General features: G+C 42.6%; 1 protein-coding gene across 5 annotated transcripts; it reads right to left on the minus strand.

Moving 5' to 3' along the window:
* Window positions 1-5,881: 5,881 nt before the first annotated feature.
* Window positions 5,882-25,239, minus strand: RAB11FIP1 (RAB11 family interacting protein 1). Of its 5 annotated transcripts, none has more exons than XM_053367270.1 (7): window positions 24,730-25,239; window positions 17,178-17,623; window positions 15,992-16,823; window positions 12,379-14,334; window positions 10,860-10,965; window positions 9,898-10,063; window positions 5,882-7,064 (listed from the first exon to the last, which is right to left on the minus strand). In XM_053367270.1, exons 1-7 carry the CDS (start codon window positions 25,134-25,136, stop codon window positions 7,021-7,023), a joined length of 3,957 nt encoding a protein of 1,318 aa, XP_053223245.1. In that variant the 5' UTR covers window positions 25,137-25,239; the 3' UTR covers window positions 5,882-7,020. The 5 variants fall into 5 exon arrangements, with proteins under 5 accessions (XP_053223245.1, XP_053223247.1, XP_053223246.1 ...); XM_053367272.1 differs by lacking the exon at window positions 5,882-7,064 and having other exon boundaries at window positions 9,405-10,063; window positions 12,379-12,433; window positions 12,788-14,334; window positions 24,730-25,238; XM_053367271.1 differs by lacking the exons at window positions 5,882-7,064; window positions 24,730-25,239 and adding exons at window positions 19,087-19,175; window positions 23,727-23,884 and having other exon boundaries at window positions 9,405-10,063.

Genomic DNA, 25,239 nt, shown 5'->3' on the forward strand with positions numbered 1-25,239 from the left:
TACGCGGGCTGACTGACCTTCTCGCCGCCGCTTTCGCTACACCGGAAGAAGCCGGGGGAGCTTTTTCAAGAGGGCACACGCTCCTTCCGGGCAATCCCCATGGTAACGGGGCAATCGGGCCCAGACACGCTCCAACGCTAAGCGGCCTCCGGAAAGAAACAAAGGAGCGCAGGACAAAGGTTCCGCCAGAGCCGCTCAGCTCGAGGGCGTTAGAGATGCGGCGGGGCAGCCTTTTCGCAAAGGCTGGAGCATTTGTGTCTGGACTGAGGGGTTGTCAGATCTCCGGGAATGAGCTGAAGTTCCAGCCTTTTAAGCTCCTTTTCTCGGAGTTTAATCTTGGAATTTAATAAAAAAGTTTAAAAAACCAAAAACACCAGGAAAGCTGAAGACTTCCTTTTCCATCTTTGTAGTAAATCGTCTATTAGCAGCCTCCCTTTGCCTCATTTTCACCCTATCTTTCCTGATCTTTCATTTAAAATAAATTCCCCTTGGAATACTTGTAGATTTTTGAGTGGGGGAGACACCAGCTCCTTATGTCATAGGGGGAAATATTAATATCAACACTTAGGACTGGAGACATACTCTGCAAATCTAGCCATGTTGACTCAGGTTGTAGCCTTAATCTGGATTCAACCAAAATCTACCTTTCTGTGACTTAAATCTAGTCTTGCCCTCTAGGGAAGCAGAGAGCAAGTTTCTGCCCTATTCTTTTAGGGTGTTCAAAGAGTGCTATGTCGAAGTACTGTCATATTCTGGATAGAACAATCAGACCAATCATTTAGCACTTTAATAATAGCTTCAGTGCTGTGCAGTTCTGCATGCTGTGGTTGTGAAACTGGCACCACATTTCCCAAACCTGATAAAATAATCCTAGCAGCAAAATGCTTCCACTCTGGGGGAACTGATGTTTATTAACAGCCAAACAGCTAAAACCTAAACCGTTTGGTAAACCTAAAACATGGGTAAACAACAATTCTTGCAACAGCAAGTGGAACCTGAAAGTTTTACTGTGGGGATGTGATTGCACATCTGTGCTATGGGACCTGTGGCATCTCCAAGAGAAGTATTACAAGACACTCTCTTCCATTCCTAGGCTAACTTGCACAAGCCCTCCACCTTCAGCAACCCTCATAGGAAGGAATGGACGACTATAGAAACTTACATATGCACACACCATATACAGTTATGAGCCATGCACTGCACACAAGGGAATTTAATGCTACGTTATTATCAACAAATTATGGATGAGCAAAACTCAAACCAGCAGATGGCGCCCTTACTTTACACTTGGTGCTCTCCCTAAAATTTGTTACATCACATTTCTATAAATTTGCCCATTGAACAAAGGTGTTAACCAGCTTAAATCTGATTTTTGTTGCAGCAGGGGACCCCAAAATTCCAAAATACAGCTGAAGCTGTAAGATGCTGCTACACACAGCTTCTATGAGAGTGCAGCAGTGATGGGCATTCAGAATACAACAAATTCAAAAACGTTCTCATTTAAGCAATGCTTGAAATCTTGGAGGGCAGGGGGACAAGGGACAGGATTTTTTGAGGTTATAGGTGGAGAGGCAGTTTTGCACCAGTCCTGGCCTCTTCTGATAAACAGAAGCACAATTATGCGAGCAACAACAAAAAAGCAATGTGTTTTATCCAACATTAGACCTACTGAGAGTAGGCCCATTGAAACGAATCAATATGACATATTCCCTGCATAGCTGTCAACTTTCAGATTTGAAAATAAGGGATCAGCAGCCTCACCTGTCCCAGGCACTCCTGTCTTCCACTGCCTCCCACAGTTTGGTCAAACTCATGCTGGTAGCTTCGAAAACACTATCCAACCATCTCGTCCTCATGGTTCAATGTTACTAGTGAGCAAAGTTACGCAGTCAGGATTTGAATCTTGGTCCTAGCTTTTGGGGTTAAGTTTCAATTTAGCTGTCCCATTAATACTGACAAACCGTATCTCCCATTCATCTCTCAGATCCCCTTGTAAATCTAAAGTACTGACATCCTGCAGTAAAAAAATTCCCTAAGTTAATTACACATTGTGTGAAGGTAAGTGTGTGAAGCTACAGCATTCCTCCTATCAGCTTAAGTGACACATTCACTCTCTCCCCCTCTCCCTCTCCCTCTCTCTCTCTCTCACTCTCTCTCTCTCTCTCTCTCTCACACACACACACACACAAACACACACACACAAAGGGTAGAGCCCCTCCGAGCCAAAGGCCCAAAGGCAGAAAGCCCAGCCAGCAGCCAAAGGAAGCCTCAAGCGGTGGTTCGCACAGCACAGCAACCCGGCAAAGGGATACGGCAGCAAGGAAAACCACACTGTCACCTCTCCGCTGGGAAGCGCTGAAGCAAAGGCGAGTCCCCAGGCAACGCGGCCGATTTGATTGGCACAAGGCATGCAAGCTCCACCTGCCAGTCGTTCTCAGACTCCTTACTGGTGAGCAACGCAGTTGAGGAGCCTCCCTGGCCGGCAGGGAGGGAGGGAGAGGAGCTGCTTCCTTTGAAACCCGGGAAATTTACAGGATATCAACAATCCGGGACAGCAGTGGGAAACGGCGCTGGAATAAGGGAGTTTCCCGCCAAATAAGGGACGGTTGACAGCTATGATTCCCAGTGCTGTTTTTCTAGAAAATGAGGTGCTGGAACTCACCATGAACTCCTCCTTTGTTCTCTTATAATGCAATGGTGCTCACCTGAGAGATGCCGGAACTGAGTTCCTGTGAGTTCTGGCTGAAAAAACTCCTCTGCATCTTCCTATAATGAGGAGGACAGATCAGGTGAGTTGTGTAGCTGCTGTCCAGGTCTTAACTGGTGCTGGCAAATACAAGGCCTCTGCTCTCCCTTGTGGTTCATCATCTTTAATCCATGCTTGGAACGCACAACCTTCAAATAGAGGATTGTCCTCTCTAATGCAGCACACAGGGCTACCCTAGCCTGTTTAGTTTTGATGCCACAATTATGGAATGCCCCACAGCAGGGCAAAGGTCTCTTCAGTTCAATTCCTACTCACCTCACCAGGCAATGGAAGTATCTGCCAAGCCATTCAGGGAAAGGTAAACATTATGCTGCTGTTAGATAGATGTTGAACGTAGCGGACCATTTTTGAATCATGCTGTACCTTGAGCGCACGTAGCCCCAATGAGGACAAGCAATTGGAAGTTTAGGTCTTTATTGGCGAAACATTCAATCACATCAGGTCCTAAGGTACAAGGGATCTATGCTAGGATTGACATATGTCCTCTTTTGGGGGTCCTACATGGCCACCCAGGGCGGGGTGGGATTTTACATTTTAAAGGAAATGTCCTGGATTTGGGGTTTAAAAAAAGAAGTGCACGGGCAGCTCTGGCTCTGGTGTGAGCTGCTCAGGCGCAGCGGCAGTGGAGGGCCGATCAAGCAATTGCCCTGAAAAATAAAATAGTTTGTGTTATGTTCCACGTCCAGTCTCTAGCGGGCTTCTGCTGGCTGTGCGTATTTTAGTTCAGAACGAAGCAAAGCAGGCAAGCCTATAGCATGCTTAAGAAAGCAATAGCTGCTGTTGCAGGGCTGTGCCCAAGAGATATTAATAAGACTCTGAGACATAATAGCTTGTAGTTATAGCTCAGTGAAGGGTGAGCTGGTTCAAAGCATGCTATTTTGACAGGGGTGGAGACCATGTTGACAGTTATTATATAATTATGTCGTCAGCACAAAGCACTTGGTTTCTGAATCATTAAAGAGATGTCCTAAACCTGGTATTCCCGCAGGTATAGTAGATGACAGGCTGGAAAATAATTGGAATGAAGCCACCATGTGATCATTGACGTCGTGACTTCATTCTAGGGTATGAATGTATTTCCTGCAAAATATGAAACTAGTGTGGGTTCTAGACCAGAGATGGCCCTCCATGTGTTGGAGCAGGACTCCGACCATCCCTGACTATTCACCACGGTGGCGGATGGGAGTAAACATACCAACAACATTCGGAAGGTCCCCCACCCCAATCTAGACTCTGTGAATTAAGGATGCTCTGTAGCAGACTGGCAGTATTCTAATGGACACGGGTTTGAGTCACAGATGCCTCTATTGGCCCTTGGAAACGAGCAATTTGGGCATTCGGATCATAGCTGAGATCTCGTTTGAAGCATTTAACATACCATGCTTCCCCTGCCGTTCCATCTCAGTGCTGCTGCATCAGGTGATTCCGTCTTTTCCTGATCTATTAAGTCTGAATCAGTGTCATGATCCAAATTGGTTCCGGCACATTCCTGCTTCACAGCACAGGGAAGTGAGTGGTGCCAAAGCTCAACTGTCACAGGACTTCACAAGCTATGTGCTTCTTAAGCTGCAATGAGCTACGTTTATCAACCTGATCTAGGTTTCGTGGAAGCATTTAGGAGCCAAAGCTGCCTCAAATTGTGGAAGTTGAGTAGTTGAAAAGATTTCTTCTGCAAACAGCCATCGCCCCGCCCCCCCGCAAAAAACAAAACAAAAACACATCTTGCTGGATTATTACCGGTATTTTTGTGTCCCATTATTTCCTTGCAGGAAGAGGGAGCCTGACCTTAGCCCCTGCTCCATATTCTGGAGTGGGCTTCAAAAATGATTTTAAATTTGCTCTCTAGATTTAAATGACCGCCTTTTGAGTCTTCACTCGAAACATTTACAAGGGCACCCTTATGGGGTTCACATTTTCTCCTAAGCCTATTTAATTTCCTATTTAATTTCCACAACAGCTGCACGCTGTACACTTTGGATGTGAAGCCTTGTCATCAAACAACAGGGGCACTGGGGTGGGTCAGGGGAAGGAAAAAGGCAGTAGTTATGAAAAAGGTGGTACAGAAATTTAATAGAAGGCATGCCAGAGAGACAGATGGGTAGATGGCAGGAAGAGACTGCAGAGTGGAAGACACGAGAGAAGGCAAAGAGCTACTGTTCAATGGTTGAACACGTTTTGCCAGAAGAAGGTTCAAATAAGGCTGTGAATTTCTCTTTCTTGAACCCCTGGAGAGCTTCTCCCAGTTGGCATAGACAATTCTAAGCTAGATGGATCAATGATCTGTTTAAGGCAGCTTTCTATTTTGCTAAGGGAGCACTTGCAAAGATTCTCCCAGTGCTCACTGACTGGTTAGCTAGGAGGCAGAAGGGGAGAGGAAGCTTCTATGTAAGAACATAAGAAGTAGTCCTGGATCAGACTAAAGGCCCATTTAATCCAGCATTCTGTTCTCATAGCAGCCTACCAGATGCCTATGGGAAACCCACAAGCAGGATAGGAACACAGTAATACTGGAATTTACCAGCCAAAATCTTTGCTGCAAGCCTCTCTCTCTATAAACTTGCACAATCTTCAGTGGTAATTAAAACTACACTATCTAAACCCAAACCTAAATTAATCTGGTGAGCCAGTTTTAAATCTTTTGATATTTCCACCTGCCTGCTGTCTTTGCCTAGCACTTCCACTTGCTGGCAACTATATTCCTATAACTGGGCACAGAGAAAACAGTGACACTTTCCTTAGTTTCTTACCTTTTTCAGGAGCTTGTAGAAAAGGTGATAGCATACAGGGACTGTAAGAATGTTGGAGTAATCTAAGGTTCTTTTCAGGTTCTTCCTAAGCCTAACAATTCTAGGATCATTGAGGAATGTCTGCTTCTTAAAACCCGTAACGCTTAATGTACAAACAGCTCTCACAATAGAAGTTTCAGTTGAATATGAAGCCCTTTTTCTGTCACACTTTGGAATCACCACGATGAAATCCAGTCCTTGTACAGCAGAGAATCATTTCTATCAGTATGGACTAAGGAACCATTCTGATATAGCGTGCAATAATGTGGATTGTATATACAGCATTCTTCACTTAAAGTTTGTGAAGATACGCAAAGAAACACAAGTGTTCTCACAAGTTTAAATAACTTTATTTTTAACATTTCACAAGGATGAAGGTCTTCGTAAAAAAAACAAAAACCCAATGGGATTAAGTACCAAGAGTATCAAGGCAGAATATATACATTCAGATCCTTCAACATTAAGCACTGAGCAAATGTTTGCACAAGGGGAAATATCCCTCACAGTGTACCACACTTTTCACAAAATTCAGCATTTCGATGTCAGGATTGCGTAAGTCACAGGTACCAATTAGAAGGCACAGATTGCAAGGTATCCTTGCTGTGTATTGCCCAAATCTCATCACAATGTATACAACTGAGCAGACCTTTATATGAAGAATGGTCAGCAGATTTGGGCCCAGTGACAACACTCTTGCATGTGGCACATTGTGTTGCCAGCTACAGCCCTGTGGTCCCTGGAAATTTTAGGTCAGGTTATAAACTAGAAGATTTTCACAATCTGCTGGAAGCTGGTCCTGTACTATTTCTATTAAAACGGTCAACACTATTTGTTACTAGATCCATTCCTACTGAATATGTATTAAACACAAATGTCCACTGTACTTTGGGACCATATAACCATCAGGAATAAACATTTTCTAGTACACAATAAAACTGTATTTCAATAAAATACTTGTTCCCAAAAGCATGATCCTGTGTGCTTATGGCTCCAGCAGGAGCAAAGAGACATGAAGCCTCTTAAAATAAAGTTTTTAAAAAGCAATTTGGTTCATTTAAATGAGATATACTAGCTTTAAAAAGATGCCCAAGCATCTAAATGCTGGTTTTACACACAAGAAGTTTGCCTTTACAGACTTTATGCTCCAGCTATTATGGAGCCACAGATATGTGAAAACACCACAGGCCCTGAAGATTTTAGATATGGTAGACAACAGTTCCTCCCCTTTCAATCACCTGAAATCATTGACCTAGTTGAGGCAAGGTGACACCATCAGCCAGAGGATTTCATCAAAAGAATTAGCACTATGCCAGAAGATAGACAAATCTATTCAACAAGCACCACACTCCATGTAGTGTGTAGTTAGCTGTTTCTATTCTTTGGTGTTTGCAAATGAGATAGTACAGTATCAAGAGCAATTAAGAGTGCACCATTCAGGAAACGTCAAGATCTATGGGTGATATCCGTTCATGTCATACTAAGAGCAGGCCCACAACAATCAAGAGTCCTTAGTCATTGATTACAAGAGGTCTACTCCCAAGTATGACTTGCTTAGAATCAACCCCTCTTTGATTACCTGAGAAGTTTATAATCCAGTGTTGTGTCTGAATACAAAGGGAGGGCTGAAGAGATATTCAGTGCCAAGCTCATCCCTCTTGAAAGTGCATAGGCAGAAAATGAAGAATGGCTACAGTCAAAAGCATGAAAATTAATCGGTCCATGTCTTCAGACATCACTTTGATTGCTGTTTGGCTGCCTGCATTTGTAGCTCAGATTTTCAACAATATACTTTTTTAATCACAGTTGATCTGACTGGAAGCCAAAAGTGCATATACAAGCTTCAGCTTGCAAAAAGCCATGCTATACCTTATAGTTGCTATCTTCAAATAGTTCAATATCCCATACAATGGTCAATATGGATTTCACCCCAAATGCCTAGTGATGGTGGATGTATTGTTTTATTAGGGAACCTACAAAAGTTAATCCTTTGGAAACTTTTAACTCATATACTGGGCTAGTGCCCCATCCAGAGTAAGGAACCACGATGTAAAGTTACCCTTTAAAAATTCAGGGGCAGATGGAGATACTGAAATTAAGAATTCAATCTTCAACCCCGGATTAAAATCCATAAAAAATGAAATCAGAAAAAGTCTCCAGTTTTTTTGGTCTGCAGCAGAAATCATATTGAAGTAATTCTGACTGTTCACGTCTTCCAGCAATTTATGCAGCAGCATAAACAGAATCTTTTGTAACTGAGGAAAGTGTCGTCTGACTACAGAAACTGTTCATACAGATACAGAAACTGGAACCAAAACAGGCACAGTGAGACATTGCACACATACAGCTTTGTGCTAAGCCTCTCTTATAGGGTTGAGAAACATGTGGTCATCCAGATACCTTTGGGCTCCCAATGGCCATCCGTGAGGTGGATGGGAGTCGAGTCCAAGCACATTGGGAGGGTCAGATTCCCTATGCCTGCCCTACTTATTCCTCCTAGTTGGTTTGAGCTACAAGGCAATACATTCAAAAGCTGCTCAAAGGTAGAGCAGAGACATTTGGAACTGCAAAGGAACGAAACATATAATAAAGAAACTGGGCATAAACAAGATAAGATCAACGTTCTCCAATCAGGAATTTCTGAAACAGAAAAGATGTGGAAAGAAGTATTACAAAAAACCTGGGAAAATTGATGGAAGCGACGTACCGTATTTTTCGCTCTATAACACGCACCCGACCATAACACGCACGTAGTTTTTAGAGGAGGAAAATCCGTAGGTATGCCACCCGTAAGCATTCCCTCCATAACACGCACAGACATTTCCCCTTACTTTTTAGGAGGAAAAAAGTGAGTGTTATGGTGCAAAAAATACGGTACTTTAGCTGACAGTAGAAATGTGTTTTTATCTGCATTTCAACCCTTTCATAATAATAATAAGAAAAACTTCTGAAAAAATTTTATCAGCATGTTGAGGAACTGGTCAAAAATGAAACTTTTACAATAGAAAGTATTCACAAATGGAAAGACACCTGGGATTATTGAATCAGAGAAATTTGTTCAGTCTCTTTGATTCGATATACTCAGACGCTTTTCCTGTATTCAAAAATAAAGATCTAAGCAGACTTCTGAACAGAGGGGTAACATACCCAAAGACAAAAGGGAAAGATCAGCAATTCAAAAGTAAAGTTAAGAACGAAAGAAAAGTAATCAAATCTGGGAAATAAGAAGATGCTTCTATGGAACAAACATATTAAAAGTAAAAATTTCAATGATGAGGGATTAATGTGTACCTCCAAAGTCAGCTACTGAAAACCCACAGGTTTGAGCATTTTAACACCTATGAGGAAATGCAGGGGGAATGCCCCTCTCGTCTAACTGTACTTAAAGCAACCAGCTGCAATGAAGCAAGCCAGCCAGACTGCCGCTTCTGGCAATTAGTTTAAATCAGTATTGCTTTCAAAAGTTTAATACGTCCTGTACTGACTACCATAAGACACGGAAGTCAGTTTAGTGCTTAGAAGCTAACCTCCTCTTACTCAAATGACATTTCATTTTGATAGTGGTATCACGGCACTCCAGCAGGGTTTGCTCGCACAACCACCATCACTTTTTATTTCTTAACTATGGATCTTCCTCACTTTCCAAAGGCAAATGCAGGCAATTTTGCACAATTGGCAGGAAACCTGCACAGCTTAAGCCCCACCCAAATGAATGAGCTGTTTTCTTAATAATTACTGATTCAGTGGCGCTAGAACAACAGAAATTCCTAATGGACTGGGCTGCTTGTATGCAGAGAGGCAACCAGCTTTCAGGTGGAAGTGCTTATTTCCCAGGAACTCAAATCCAAACAAGGTACTTCATAAATATTTATTCATCCAGTATATCTAATGTAAATATGATTGCTTATATTGCACTAAAACTTAATATCCTAAAAGAGTCAAGAAATCAGGAGTTGAAAAACTACAGAGAAGTGTTCATTTTTTGACTAAACCCTTTAAAATGTGCCCCTTGGAGCTTATTCACAGATAAAATCTGGCTCACAACTCCTTCCACAGTCCCATAATTTCAGGCCTTTCACCTGCGGAGCAGCAAAACATGTACAGTGTACTAAAAGGTAAAAGGTGTTTTTTTAACACTATTGACTTTGTAGATTATGTAAGGCAGTCTTCAAGGTAAGTCAACTCTATCCTAAGACAAGTAAATAATAATATGTTTCGGTACAAGCAGCTTTTCCACATTCACTACTTCCAAAGTTTGAGTAAGAAAGCCACTGATTAGGTGAAATTGGTTCCTTCACATCTTTCCAGCTTTCTTATTCACATGAGCTTGAGCTCGAAGAATGTTAGGAGTTTCCTCCATAACTCTGACAAGCAAGTTATCAATGTAGTCTTCCAGCTCCCGCACCTGCTGATCTCGCTTTGCAATCACATCTTTCTGCTTCAAGACCAGCTGGATCAGCTCGCTGTGTGTCAGCTGACCATAAGCGTAGGCGGGATCTGAAGGATCATATTTCTTTAGGAAAGGAAGAATGAACAGGTTAAAGTCATTTTGATATCCAGCACTGTTGCAAGGGTGGCGCCAAAGGATCAGAAGGAAGGTATAGAAACCTTTGGTTTCAGGGATTACTGGGGAGTCCCAGGAGTGATGTCAGAGCAAAGAGGTCATCTGTCTAAGCATCTTAAAAGCTACTGAAGATTCTACTACTAGATTCTGTACTAGAAACTAGAATTTCAGGATTTGCCAGTAAGTACTTTTATGGCATGCAGACAAATGTGCACACAAGGTTTCTGTACACCTGCCTTCAACTATTTCTTCCCGGTAATAAACATAGAAAAGTGAAGATAAGACCCTCCTCATAACATGCGAAAAGTACTAAATAAATACAAAGCAGCAGCAGTAGTGGTTGTTTCAGTTAAGTGATAATAATTCAGGTTCTGTGCTCAAACACCAAACAGATCATTTGCAATATTAGTTGGAGGCACAAAATCACTAAACCTTGCTTATCTGAAAACAAAAATCCCTTTCAGGCCAAAGTCCTTTGGTGAAGATAGCAAGTTTTGAGCCTGGGGAATTCATACCCACTCACAGATCTAAACTTGTGTCAGTAAAAGGCTCAGAAAATTGCCCAGATGGGTAGGATAGCAGGGGCAGGGGGAATCGTACAACTAGAAAACTTGAACACATTTCTGTCTCCAAACGACCATACCCCTTTGCAGTTTGTCGAATCCCGCCAATAAATTTACAAGTTTCCTAACTCAAGGCACAGACCACCCAATTATGTTTTAAAATATAGCATGTCTTAAATTACCTTTATGTCGGCTTCATTTTGGTTATCCAAGATCTTTGATGTTATGCTCTGGTTTTTTGCAGATGATTTGCTTGTTGTAGTATGCATTGGTTTCACAGGATGAAGTCTGAAAGAAGCACACACAATTAGTTCAGGCAATCCTATAGTACTTTGTACCTGAACATTTTTGTGCAGTTCTACTTTTGGTCTGAAGGGACGCGGGTGGCGCTGTTGGCTAAACCACAGAGCCTAGGAATTGCCAATCAGAAGGTTTGCGGTTCGAATCCCCGTGACAGGGTGAGCTCCCGCTGCTCGCTCCCTGCTCCTGCCAACCTAGCAGTTTGAAAGCACGCAGTGCAAGTAAACAGGTAACGTTCTGGCAGGAAGGTAAACGGCATTTCCGTGCGCTGCTCTGGTTTCGCCAGAAGAAGCTTAGTCATGCTGGCCACATGACTGGAAGCTGTACGCCGGCTCCCTTGGCCAATAAAGTGAGATCGGCCAGAGTCGACCACAACTGGACCTAATGTTCAGGGGTCCCTTTACCTTTACATTTGGTCTTGCATGAAGCACTGCATGCACACATGTTCCTGCTTTGGCTTCTAAAAAGAATAAAGTACATTTTCCTCTTCTACATACCTCTATTAGTGCAAGTTTAGATTTTATATTTACTGTTAAAACAGAAGATTTAATCTGCCCTCCTCTCTACACTTCAAGACTGATTTAGAAGCTCTCAAATCAAAAGTTTTACTTACCTATTTATTTATATCCCTTCAAGGACTTTGAATACATGCCCCCCCTCCATTTTCCTCACTACAACCCTGCTGAAGTAGGTCAGACATAGAGATAAGAGACTGGCCCATCACTGAGTGGAATCCTAGTCTGACACTCTTGCTGGTTCTAAGCATCTGTTCCTCCCCACCCCCAAATAAAATATGGTTGGTTCCTTGGATATTTGTGTAGTTACCCAGATGTTTAGCAAGTGTGAAAAATATAGTTTTCAACAAAGTTTATTGCAAAAGTTTGCCCTGATTTCTTTTTTAGTTAAATTACACCCGTGGAACACTTCAGAAATCTAGGTAACACAAAACCTGTGCCGCAGTAAATTGCACTGCACATATGATCACAACTAACATCGCTTTTAAAAAAAGTTAAGCATTTATCCAACTGCTGCTTTCACTTATTTTGGCAGAACATGAAAACTATATTTAGTATTTTAACAGGACAGTGGGTTTAAAAAATAAAGTAAAATTAGAGGTAAAATATGAAGAGCTGGTTCCTGTTTATTGTTCCTCTACTGTCATGTCACAACAATGTGAAAATAGAGTCTGATTACTGCCTAAGCAAAACAAACCTTTGCTCAGTTTTATTCCTTCATTGACATTGCTACAAGAAATAGATACAGATCAACAGGGAAAGATTTTCACCTGTCCATAGGACACAAAATCCCTTACTGCGTTAAAAATGGGAGGGAAGAATCAAAGCCATGCACAGTATAGCACTTGAGCCTTTATCTTTGCTCCCCCCCCCCAATTCCTCTCACCTGAGCTTAGCAGGATAAGTTCCGTCACTCTGCAGATTCTGATTGGGATGTGTTTCAGAGGGTGAAACCCATGCCTGGAGCAGCTTCTTCTTGCCAGAGGGATCCACTTTGGTACCCAAGCCCTCTGCTGTAGCTTTTTTCGTAGGTTCTGCTCTATTACAGCCAGAAGCATCAGATTGGAAAGAACTAATAGAGTGAGAAGAACTGGGCAGAGGGGAAAGATGAACAGGCTTAACAGAGAACTCAGGACTATCACCCTGTCTATTTTCTTTTAAGCTGTCAGCGTTCTTCTGCTCCAATCCCTTTACATCATGGCTTGCATTTTCAAGGGCTAGTGCTGAAGGTGCAACCAAAGGTTTGTTTAGTTCAAATCCATCATCAGGAGCACTTGTCTTCATGAGAAGTGATACAGTCTGCCTCTCACCAGTCGCCTTTTTATTTGCTGTCAGCTCTCCCCCCTCAATGGAGGACCGTAACTCTGAGGAAACATCTCTACTCCTGGACAAATCTCCAGAAACTGCAATCTTTTCAGTACCCTGGGGATAATCACTCAGCTGCTCATCATCTGATCCCACTTCTGGAATAACAGAAAGGGTGGTGGGTTTTACATTCAGATCTCCAGGGATCAAACTGCCAGGCTGTGTGCTTGTTGCATAGTGAGGGAGATCGGTACTAATACTTTGAGAGGAATCCATGGTTCCACCATCTCTTCCAGAACTAAGTATATTGGATACTGAAGTTGCTAACGAGCTATCACTTGTTAGTTTTTCACTAGAGATGAAATAATTTTCTGCAGAAAATTCTTTATATGTAGAGGCAGAGCTTGACCCATTTTCTGTTTCTGATTCGTCCATCAAAGAAACAGATACACTCTTTTTTTGTTTTAGGGCACTTCTTGGTGCTGGCTTTGGGGGCTCAGAGAGAGAACTGCTACCCGACACAGTCCTCGGCATGTTAGGCAAAGGCGCGAGAATTCTCGGAGTTGGAACCGGTGGCTCTACTTTAACTGAGAAGCCGGCTTCAGCCTGTCTTTCCAAAGGACCCTCACTGTTATGAAGAGACTGTACGTTTCCATTATGGGGCTCAGGTGCAGCACAATGTTCTACATATAGTTCAGGTCTTCGCCTCTCATTCCTTTCAGTGGGATTTATTGAAATCTTGTTTTCATCATGCCAGCTCTCAACTGAATCTTCACCATCTGAAGCATCGTCACCACTACTCCCCACATTTTCATCCTCAAGGGCAAAGGTTACCGACTTCTTTATGCTCCCTCGGTTTTCCTTAAATGGTGGCACTATGTGCACTTTGTCATCGCCCTGAGACTTCAGGATGAGTCCAACCCTATCATAAAACCGTGAAGGGTGACTGCCAGCTAGAGATCCAGGAAAACTGGATACAGGATCTATCTTGTTAGTTAAACCTTCCTTTTCGGGCTTGTCTGAAGGCACAACATGAACGTGCTTGGAATCATCAAGGTTTCCTGCTAAGGAGGAAGTGGAGAAAGATGCTGGAGGACTGTTAAAACTTTCAGAGTCCTCTCCCACTTTAGACACGGGAGGATTATCAGTATCAGAAAGCTGAAAAGCAGAAGGATCCAACTCAAGAACAGAAGTTGCAGGAACAGGCAGGGGAGACTTAGCAGAGTTTGAAGAATCCTCTATCTGGGATTCCTGTTCCCTTTTAGGAGCAAATGGTTTATTTTCATTTCCAGAAGCAGAAGAAGTAGCAGCTATAAAGCATTCAGTATCTTGCTTGGATTTCTGTCCCCATTTAATAGTGAACGGATTGTTGTCACTAGCAAACCTATCAGTGTCCCGAGGTTGCTCTTCTGGATCAAATTTAGAGATAAAAGGGTTGTTTTTATTAGAGTGATAGGAAGGAGAGAAAAGAGAAGCAGAAGAAGGTGCAGAAATAGCAGAAGTGGCTTTGGTTTCATCCTCTGAAGACACGCCCAGTCTGTAAAAAGGGACAAAATAAAACCTGCATGTCAGTTGCAGATGCAACGTAAGACAGGCAGAAACATTTTGAAGACAAGTTCAACAAGGCTGCTGCATGCTAAGTGAATAGGAAAGGTGTAGGGTTTTAGCAAACCACCCCCTTCATATTATAATTTACCTTTTAACAGCAGCAAATGCTTATAAAAGAAAACAACACGTTGCCTGAATGAAAGTATTTTGTACATTTCAAAAAGTCTATCAGTAACATCTCTTTTCAATGGAACACCTTTTTAATCCCAATTACATTATAGTATTATCATAGTATTAGTAATACAGTGAAATATACAAAGCACCAAGCATACGGGAGTGAGGCAGGAAAAAGAGTGGTGCCTCTGTGACACACAGCTTCCATGCAAAAGCAACGTTTTATCCAAAGGTTGCATTCCACCAAGCCATAAAAATTGCATTTTAGATTGCTGAAAGGTGCAAATTTTAATCATTTTGCAGGAGCTGAACAGAAACAAGGTCACCCAACAATGTTAAAAGAATGTTATTTCACTATTACAGCTGTAAAGAAAGAGATATAAGTTTAAAGTTAGAGCAATGGGGAGCAATTCCCCCACATGCACCAGTGTCAATAACATAAAAACAAAGCCAAGTCACTAACGGTGTTCACAGCACTTATATACATGTCTGAATATTTCAATATCAACTTATGAACAAATACACCACAAGATCACGTAATCAGCTAATATGTGGCAGCCTTAAATATTCAGGGGCTTAGGAGGTAACCCATTTTGATTCATTTTTCTGAGTCTTTCCTGCTCCATCTCTGTATTCCTCCCACCTCTACTTTCAGACGACAGAAGAGAGATAATATCACACCCCTCCCCAACTCAAGCAAGAAGGAACCACGAAGGACAACTGCCAGAAGCACTGGCTGTTTCTTCACGAAAGACAGCTGTTCTCTTTCTCCTTCCTGATTTAGAACTAATGCTTTAAGTTTGGGAGGGCTAAAGAACTTCAGGCCTTGGCCCACCTACATGACATTGATACAAAGACTTTAACCCATAATTGTGTTTTAAAATTCCTCCTTGCCACAAAGAGCAGTAGCTAGCTAGTTACACCAGTTTTCTGGGTCAGACAAGCCCAATACGTTGGTTGGACTAACCACCGTCTTTTCCTCTCCTCAGCAAAAAAAAGGAAGACATAAAAAGATGAGTGAAAACTAGCTCAGCTGCATTTGACCAGCTGGGCAAACACAACAAAGCTAGTGCCTGCCTTTGTTTCGATTCCTCTCCCTGTAAGTTGGGCAGTGGGGAGAAGAGATAGAAAGGATCAAGTTCAGCCAGCTGGGATACATTCTCTGCTAGACAGCATTCCATCCTGGAGGCAGAAGAGGGACTGACTCGCTCTCTTTGCCCTCCCCTTGCAAGAACCTTTGTTCTGAAGGCAGCATCCATTTTCATTTCTCTCCTTTCAAGAAGGCTAGAGACAGAAACCCTACAAATTACCTGCAGAGTTACTAATCAACTGAAACCTACACAGGGCATGCCTGCCCTATCAGGAGGATAGATATTTTCTATGACATACAATGAAAACCACTGGGTAGCAATAGCCTTAAAGCATCTCAAGATCTCAAAATTCAATTGAGAAGATCATTTCTCAAGACTAACCTGGGCTTGACAGGTTTGGTCTGAGATGGTTTCACAGAAGCTGAGTTTTTTTCTGGCTTCTCTTCTGCTGAGATGTTTTCGTCAAAAGGGTTCAAGGATGCCTTTGTGATTCGGAGGTCCGCAGTGCTGCTCTTATCTGAGCTATGACTTCTTCTGTTATCCACAGGGACTTCAAAAGGATTTGCTTCTTTCTTGGCCAACTCTTTTTCGTTACGTTTTACTTCCTTCACCTTCGGAGTGGTGTCTGCATTGCTCTCTACTTCCTCACTAACTTTAGCTTCTTTTTTCCCTGTCATAAGAGACAGCAAGCCAGATTTCTTGTTCTCCTGTTTTTTGTTCTCTTTGGTTTCTTTTGGAGTGTCTGAAATAACTGGAGTGTTGCTTTCTGGCATATCCCCAGCACTCAGCAACTTGTATGATGGTAGAGTCATGGCTTTAAAGGACTCCAGTGAAGAAGACCCTGGTGGTCCTTTGTCAGATGGTAGTCTTCCTGTCATTTCAGGTTCCTTACTGGGTTCAGAAGACAAGTTCTCCTGGGACAAAAAGAGCCGTTTTCGCTGGGATATCTGAGGGGAAGATAGAGTGCTGTCTTTTGGAAGAGTATCACTTTTGGGGTCACGCTCCTCCATGTAAACATGACTGCCATTGATACACACATTGGACCGGGACGTAGGGTCACTTTTGGACTTCAGTCCACCAAATAAAGAATGTACATCCTTCTTGGTGTTACTGGAGGAGATTTGGCTTAGTTGCTTGTTATCTGCACTACCTGTTCTCTTATGAGACTTGGTGGAAGGTGGATAAAGCAGGTTATCTTCATTTGTGGAGGGTTCTGAAAAGAAAGAAATCAACATCAGAATAGTGAAAGCACAAGTCCCAATACTACTGAAAATACTAATACCTAATCCAGCCCTAGATCAACTGATGGCTCTTAACAACAGCAGTACACTGAGGTTGGGGACCACTGAGACCCACCTGCATCCTACTCATTTACAACTATTAGGCACAATCATGAAAACACTTCTGTTTCTTCACAGCTTCCAAGCACTGCCTTTAAATAATACAAGAAGTCCAGCTTTAACTATTATGAAGAAATGGCACATTTTACTACTTAGCACACTTTGTAAATTACACAACTGTTAAAACATTTGAGAAATTTATTCTCTTTTCAATAGACAATACTTACTCTCTGAAACAGGAGTTAAAGTGTCATCATCACTATCACTCCATCGCGATGAAAAGTCACTGGGATTAAGTCGAACTCTCTCTGTAACCGGTTGGAGAGAAGGTAACACAGACATGGACTGAGAGAGGTTGCTTTTCTGTAAACCAGGTTTGGAGAATAAGGTCTTGAACTTTGATTTTTTCTTTTCTTTCTCATTTGACTCTTCCTCGCTGTCAGCCGGGGAGTGACTAATGCTAGGAACAATAGCTGAAGCTGTGTCTGGCAATCCATTGCCTCGTTTCCCCTTTAGCTTGTCTTTCAGCTTGCCAAATGGTGTCCGTGACTTATCTTTCATGGACAGATCAAACATGCTGGCTGTCATGTTGCTCCTCATGAATTGGATATCCACCTCAATCTCACCTCTCTCTTTTTCCTTCTTTCCTGGTTTGGAGTGAAGCTTGTACCATCTGTATAAATAAAGAACAGCAAAAGTTCAGCATCAGGGGCTTAAATATTTCCTACCCACCCTTTTCCCACAAGGTCCCAGGGTGTGTTACGTATAAAATAGTTAATTTTTAGTTCAAGCTAAACAGAGTCAGGTTCTCTGTGTAAGCAAAATGCCAGGTAGGTCTGTAGACTGATATTAGTTGCATTTAGCCAGCAAAGTCCATTTTCGAAAAAGAAAAGAAAAAGTAAAAGGGAAGAGAAGAGAAGAGAACAAATAGCCTATTTTAAAAGGAGAACATGCTGTTATGAAATAATTTATCCATATTACCACATGATTCTCAGAAATAGTTACTCTGGAAGCATCATGCAAAGATTTCTAAAATGCTAAGGACGTCACTCCTGGAACAGAGGGTCTTTACAGATCTGTGATAAAAAACTGGTAGCCGGCATGCTACCAGTATGTTGGGCATGTTCCCAAGATGTCTAGAAAAAGTTTGTTTTCTCATCCAAGTGAATATTCACAGGCATACTAACACAGGCGTAGGCAAACTCAGCCCTCCAGATGTTTTGGGACTAGAACTCCCATCATCCCTGACTACTGGTCCTGTTAGCTAGGAATGATGGGAGCTGTCATGCCAGAACATCTGGAGAGCTGTTTGCCTATGCCTGTACTAACAGAAGATATAATCACAGCTAACTCGCATCTTATGCAGTGGTTACATTCCTGGCCATTGCACATAAAAGCAAAATCGCGTAGAGCCAGGAACCCTCAGAACCAGGTGTCTCGCTTACCTGGTTCTCGGCAGGCAGCACGAGGGCTCTAGGATGCTACTCTGTAATGTTTCCTCCACTCTCCATTTATTTGTTTGTTCTGCTCCACCCCCACCCCCTGGCCCAAATCAGCAATCATGTAGGTAAAATAAGCATTGCGAGTTACCTATATTTCCATTTCACCTTTTCTGTCACAGGACTTCAAAGCTAGATTAAATGTGTCATGTGTCACATATTTACAGACTTTGTCTATAGCTTCATGGTTCTCAGTTAAGTCCTTGGAAGTGTGGTTCAATAAAGGGGATTACAATCATGTAATAATTATAAGCACCCTCACAAAACAAGTGTTTCTCCAGAATTGCTTTCTGGGGCCTCCCCCCAGAGGATCAATGAGAACCATGCCAGGAAAGGGTTAATTTTGTACTGTAAATTTATCCATTGTCCAGGGCAATGGGTTCCCCCAAATATTCATATAATTTTGCAGGAAGACACCTAATCTATGCTGTTATGCTCTGGTAACATGCAATATCAGCAGGCCTTACTAGTTCATGAGTTATGGTAGAATCTTGTCCATTGCCAAACAGCTACCTCTCCATTTAAGGTCATGCCATGAAGACATCTGCATAAAAGGTATCAACAGTCAGAGGAACTCTGTAGAATAGACTGTTTCTGCACTAAAACCCAAGATGCATGCCATCTTAGTGTGTCTAACCTTTTTACTCCCTGAAAGGCACAACATGAACCAAGACAAATTCTGCAGAACAGTCTTGAACGGAGCTGGATACAGCAGAGGATACAGAGCTAGAAAGAGAGAAAATGAGAAAGTCATTACCAGGAAAGTTTTAGAACAGAAATAGCAGCTTATGTACAAAAGCATGCAATTTCTCCGAAAATATGGAAATATTTTCAGAAAATTGCATGCCTTAAAAGCATACATATCAAAACAGGAAAGGAAACAAAAGAGAAGAACTAGAGGAGGGAAAAGCACTAGAACACAAGTGAGTGATTTTCTATATTCACATTTTAAAAGCTCATCATTTGGCCCAATTTCCTAAAACAGCGGATAGCATGGTGAAACTATTTCTAGACAAACTACAGGAAGTTATTGCATGGCTAAAAGATTACCCTTAAAAAACAAAAACAAAAAGCACACACAGTACTACCACATCAGGGAAAAGGCCTGTCAGAAATAATCTCATTGACATCTAATTCTTTCAGTACAGTGATGTGTTTCTGTTTTACAAATAAGCATCCAGTCTTGAAATCTGGCAACAGTTTCATCCAAATTTCAGATCTCCCTGCCTTCAGATGAAAAAATATTAACTGGTCTGAATTGCATCTTTGCATTGTCTGTCCACATGTTAAGGGTGTGGTGTTGATTAGTGAGCTACCTCTTAATTGATAGATTCCGACATAAACCTTGAAGCCCCAATTTTCATCTGTAAAACTAATAAAGTGCTTCAACTCTGACTTGTGCTGTTTATTCTAACAATAAAGTGTTATGAACAAGACATTTGTTTCTAACATACTGTGAATACTTATCATGGCTGTATAAAGCAGTCAAGACTGCCAAAGTAAACTTGGTAAGCCTGCTGGACTTGTTACGTTAAATATTTGAGTATGAGAGCTGCCATTATTCACAGTAAGACACTTTTAAAAGAGTTCTTTACAAACACTGTTTCTGTAATACACTCTGACTTACAGTTTTAAAAACTAGGATGTTTAGCTCAGTCTAAAAATATGTTTGCCAAACAGAAGGGTATTATGCATTCTTACAAAATGTTGCTTTTTCTACTCTTAACACAGATAGCCAAGAATCATGGTGCACATACACATTTTAATGGCAGGGTTTGTTCTACAATAGCTATGGAAGCAGGCATCAGTGGAAAATTACTATAGCACATTACTTATTTTATCAGTATTTATATTTGAATCTATTGCTCTTCAGATGTGAAACTCAAATATCATTGTTGGCCAATAAAGCTATGTCCACAACAGCTCACCTGACAGTACTAGATAAACTGCTTGAATAGCACAATGTGGCTAAAAAGCTACCTAGGAACCTGGATTGAATATTGCTTTTGTAATGAACTTACAAAGTGGTTATATTACACAAGTCAGGATGGGAATAATACTAATCTGCATTACAGGCTTGTTTGTAAAGAACAACAAGAAAATGTACACAAGGCTATTTAAACTCTATAAATGCTAAGCAGATTTTTTTTAATTCTTACTCACTGGTTTAAACCTTATACATAAAATGGCACAATGTGAAGCATAACTGGGTAGGTGTGAAATCCCAAGAGCTATCAACCTATTGAAGAAAACTTAACTGATCATGAGTTTTAGTCAATCAACCTACTGAATAATATGTACAAATATAAAACAAACTTTTCTGATGTAAGCATATTTTGTTTTAAAATAATACATGTGTTGCAGCACACATCTTAGAAAAAGCAATTCTGTAATTTAAAAAGGTATTCAATTTCTGAAAACATTATTGCACTTTTTAAATCTGTCATCTAATTAATGGGTCATCTTTGTGGTCTAAACCACTGAGCCTCTTGGGCTTCCTAATCAGATGGTCAGCGGTTTGAAGCCCCACGATGGGGTGAGCTCCCATTGTTTGGTCCCAGCTCCTGCCAACCTAGCAGTTCAAAAGCATGCCAAAAAGTGCAAGTAGATAAATAGGTACCACTCAGGTGGGAAGATAAACGGTGTTTCCATGCACTGCTACGTTTTCGCCAGAAGCGGCTTAGTCATGCTGGCCACATGACCCGGAAAAACTGTCAGCGGACAAACGCCGCTTTCCTGGGCCTGTAAAGCGAGATGAACGGCGCAACCCCAGAGTCATCCGTGACTGGACTTAACTGTCAGGGGTCCTTTACCTTTTTTATTTTTTAAACTAGTGTTAGAAACTCAGATATATAAGCTAGTCACCAAATGGCACCATAAACCTCGGTTACAGTTGCCACAAAGGAATGTCTAGGCACCTTTTTGTAGTGGGATTATTGATTGATATTTTAAAGGGGGGAGACTTATAGTAACAGCAACTTATTAGTTATATGCCACCCATCTGACTGGGTTGCTCCAGCCATTCGGAGCAGCTCCTAACAAAAAATAGTAAAAGTACAATACAACATCTCAATACAAAAGTATGGGGAGGGGATGTTTTCTACAAACAATGGCCAGCTATATATGGGGAAATGTTATAAAGGTTGTATAGAAATGCTAGGGAAGTGCCCTGAATATCCTGGCCAATACTCCTTTGAGTGGGTGCTGTGGGTTTCATTCCTCTTGGATCTAGCCTCGGTTCTTTAGAGTATTTCTTTGCAATAGGGAAGTGTCAAGTCCTAGTAACCTCACCACTCCTACCTTGTCCCATGATGTTTGTTTAGTGTTTCCCTTTTCTCTCACTTCCTCCTCACTATTAATTGTCATCCAGTTAATATCATGACTGGAGGAGTAATCAGAAAGAGTCCAATTTATCAAATAACTCATCAAATTCTGCTGTGGTGCTAACAGTTAATTTCTAGCCTTGATTCAGCCAATCCCTTTGTCCACATCAAACTGAGTCAATATTTTATAGAAGAAGACCCAATAACCTCCAAAATATAAAAGTGTAAAATTCTAGCCAGCTTAATATTATTTTCTTTCACTGCATCCTGGTAACCAACATCTCTAAAGAGCACCCGCTGCTCAGTCCGCTGCAAACCAAGATTTAAGGAGAAGACAAAGATGCCAACGTTTAGGGGATTCACGATGGACCCTAGTTTAGGAGGCTCTATAAAGGAATTAACTAAATTTGTATCAGCTACTCGCCTTGACAACTTAATGGAACTTCCATGTTCACAAGCATTAATAGCACTGAATATCAGTTGCCAAGGCAGCAAACTAAGGAAGAACTGTCAGTTCCACACCCTGCTTGCATGTTTCCTGGATGCATTGAGATAACCGCTATCCAAAGCTGGATACAAATTATTTTATTTAATAGATGTTTACTCTTCCCTTTAGCTAAAAGTAGGTTGTTAGGGAAGTTTACAACAATGGAATAAAATTAAGTATGCCAACTACTGTGATCCAGCAGGACTCCACTCAGGAAAGGTATCAACAGGATACTTTACAAGTTCTTCAAAGCTTGCTTGCTTATTTAATAGCCCACCTTCTTCTCCAATGAGCTCAAGATGGCATACGTGATTCTACCCCTCCTCATTTAATCCCCATAACAACCCTATGTTAGACTGAGAGCTGAGGTCAGTCAGTGAGCTTCATGGCTGAGCGGTCGCTTGAACCCTGGTCTCCTAGGTCCTAGTGTGACACTAACCTTTACACCACAACAACTCTTTATATTATGCCGTAGCACATTATACTGCTGTTTATTTCAAGTTTTAAAACACTGTTTTTAAAAGTTTGATCCCGCCTCTGCTTGCAATGTTTGCTTATTGCATTTTTGCCCCACCCTTACTTCAAATAACTATGTATGAGTGACATACATAGTTCTCATTTCCCCATCCCATTTCATTCTCACAACAACCCTTGTGATTGATTAGACTGAGTGTGACTCGCCCGTGGTCTCCCAGTAAACTCTATGGGCAACGGCGGAATCTTTACTAAAAGTGGCATTTTTAATCCATGATCCATCCTGTTAAGAGCTTAGCTTTCGCTGCTGTCAGATAAACAGCTGAGATGAATAATTCTCATGCGGCATGCTGTTTGACACCTGTTTGGACATGTGGACCTTGAGCCTCTGACATACATAGGTAAATTGCCTCTGCACCTGGAAATGCCATTTAGTCAGCAGGAAGTCAACATCTTCAAACAGAACTATGGAGTAGTAAGGGACCTTGGATGTCATCTAGTCCAATGCCCAACGGATTTAGTGCAGGAATCTTGCAAATACACAGCTTCCTAAGCAAACGGGCATCTAGCCATAGCTTACAAACCTTCATAGGAGATCTCACCACTTCCCAAGGCAGTCTGATCTGCCTCTGAACTACTCATACACTTAAGAACGTAACCCTAACGTAAAGTCAAAACCATCTTATTTAAATGTTTTCAGTCATTGCATTTACATCTGTCATCTGGAGTAACATAGAACAAATCTGCTCCACCTTCTGCATCACAGTCTTTCAGTTATTTGAGAACTATTCTCCTGCCTCCTCTTAACCTTTCTTTCCCCAAGCTAACCATGCCCAGCTTTTTCAACTGTTCCTCATAGGACTTCGTTTCCAGGCTCCTCACCGTCTTTGGAATATGCTGTAGTTCAGGGGTGCAGAACCTCCTGCTCACAGACCAAACGTGACTCACCAGTCCCATTTGCCCATGAGGCCCATCTGGAGAAGCCACGCTCACCTGCCCAATAAGGGATGCCATTAAAGTAGACTCCCATTCAACCATCGCTCCTACTGTCCAAGCTGCAGCTCATTGAAGGCTTGCAAAGGGCTTTGAAAGCAATTCCGTGAAGCTCCTTTTGATCTCTGACATAAGAGACGGAAAGGAGCAATGCAGGGAGGCTTCTACCTCCTCCTTAAAATGCAGCAACTGCAACTGGACAAAGTACTACAGATATGATCATACTACCGTATTTGATGCTATTGTTTAGTCACATATCTGGCACACACACCAGAAAGGAAGCCACCAGATGCACAACAGGTAAAAAAAAATAATAATAATTGTTGCACCCAACAAGTTTCAAACCAGAACTGAAGCACAGAACTGGAATTAATTTTTTCAAGAGTGCCACTGAGGAGTGAATATAGTGATACTACTTATGTTGCCAAAATTACAATCCATTAATATACAAAACACTGAACAACAGATGAGTAATTGAAATCGTCATAGTTAAGTCGGATTTCACCTGTCAAAGCGGCTTTACCTCCCGGTTTGTGTTCCTATTATCACATTACCTTTTACAAAACCGATCGACAGGAGTCGAAAGGCAGCAAAACCAGATTTTTGGCCAGCTTAGCTGGGAAGGTGTGCGGCCAAGAACAGGAGCAAACTTCGGGGGGTTTTGTGCGCTGCGGGATGTGACACCTTCAGAAATACCTAATTTGGCCGCATATCAAGAGGAAGCCCCATGAACCCCATAATCCTACACTGCCACAACACTCTGGCGCATGCTTTGAAGTTAAAGCATACCCTTATCCGCATTCCTTCAGAAGTCCTGCTAAGACTCCCTAAACAAAGAAGGAGCGAAAATCAGATGCAACGGGTCACATTTCGGAGGCCTCTCTGGGCAGCGCCTGGCACCAGCCCCCTCCCTCCGCGCATGCGCCCCGCGCCCCAGCAGGTAGACTGCCCCTGGCAGCGGGAGCTCCACGGGAGGCCCCTCGCCCGCTCGCTCTCCCCTCACCGTGTGCTTCGGCGGCCGCCCTCGGAGTGCAGCTCGGCCAGGCTGATCTCGGCGCGGCCCAGGAACTTGTCGAGGCCGAGCAGGGCGCGGTGGAGGACGGTGAGCTGCAGCACGGCCGTGGGCCCGGCCGAGAGCGGAGGCCCCCCCGCCGACAGGCTCCTCCGGGGCGGCGGCGGCAGCTCGAAGGTGGCCTCCTCCCGCCACACGGGAGAGCCCAGGCAGCGCTCGGCCACCGACGTGGCGAACTTCTCCTTGCCCAGCGCCATCACCGCGTAAGCGTCGCTCCCGCCGCCGCCGCCGCCGCCCTTGGCCTTGGAGCGAAGCCCCCGCGCCTGGAGCACCGTCACCTGGACGTGGGTCGGGGCCCAGCGGGGCCCCAGAGACGACGGAGAGCCTGGGGCCGACATTTCTTCGTCGTCCGCCTGACACCCGCTCTCTGCCGCTGCCCGGGAGGGACTGAGCGGCTTCCCTCAGGTGAGGCGGTGAGGAACCCCACCCCAAGTCTCGCGA

The sequence above is a fragment of the Podarcis raffonei genome, chromosome 15, assembly GCF_027172205.1.
Source record: "Podarcis raffonei isolate rPodRaf1 chromosome 15, rPodRaf1.pri, whole genome shotgun sequence".
NCBI lineage: Eukaryota > Metazoa > Chordata > Lepidosauria > Squamata > Lacertidae > Podarcis > Podarcis raffonei.

Coding starts and splice junctions, on each gene's coding strand:
- RAB11FIP1 (XM_053367269.1), bottom strand. CDS start 25,136: ATGTCGGCCCCAGGCTCTCCGTCGTCTCTGGGGCCCCGCTGGGCCCCG. Junction 17,624..24,729: donor GGCGGCCGCCGAAGCACACG/GTGAGGGGAGAG, acceptor TTATTTATACAG/ATGGTACAAGCTTCACTCCA. Junction 14,335..15,991: donor ACCAAACCTGTCAAGCCCAG/GTTAGTCTTGAG, acceptor CCCTTTTTACAG/ACTGGGCGTGTCTTCAGAGG.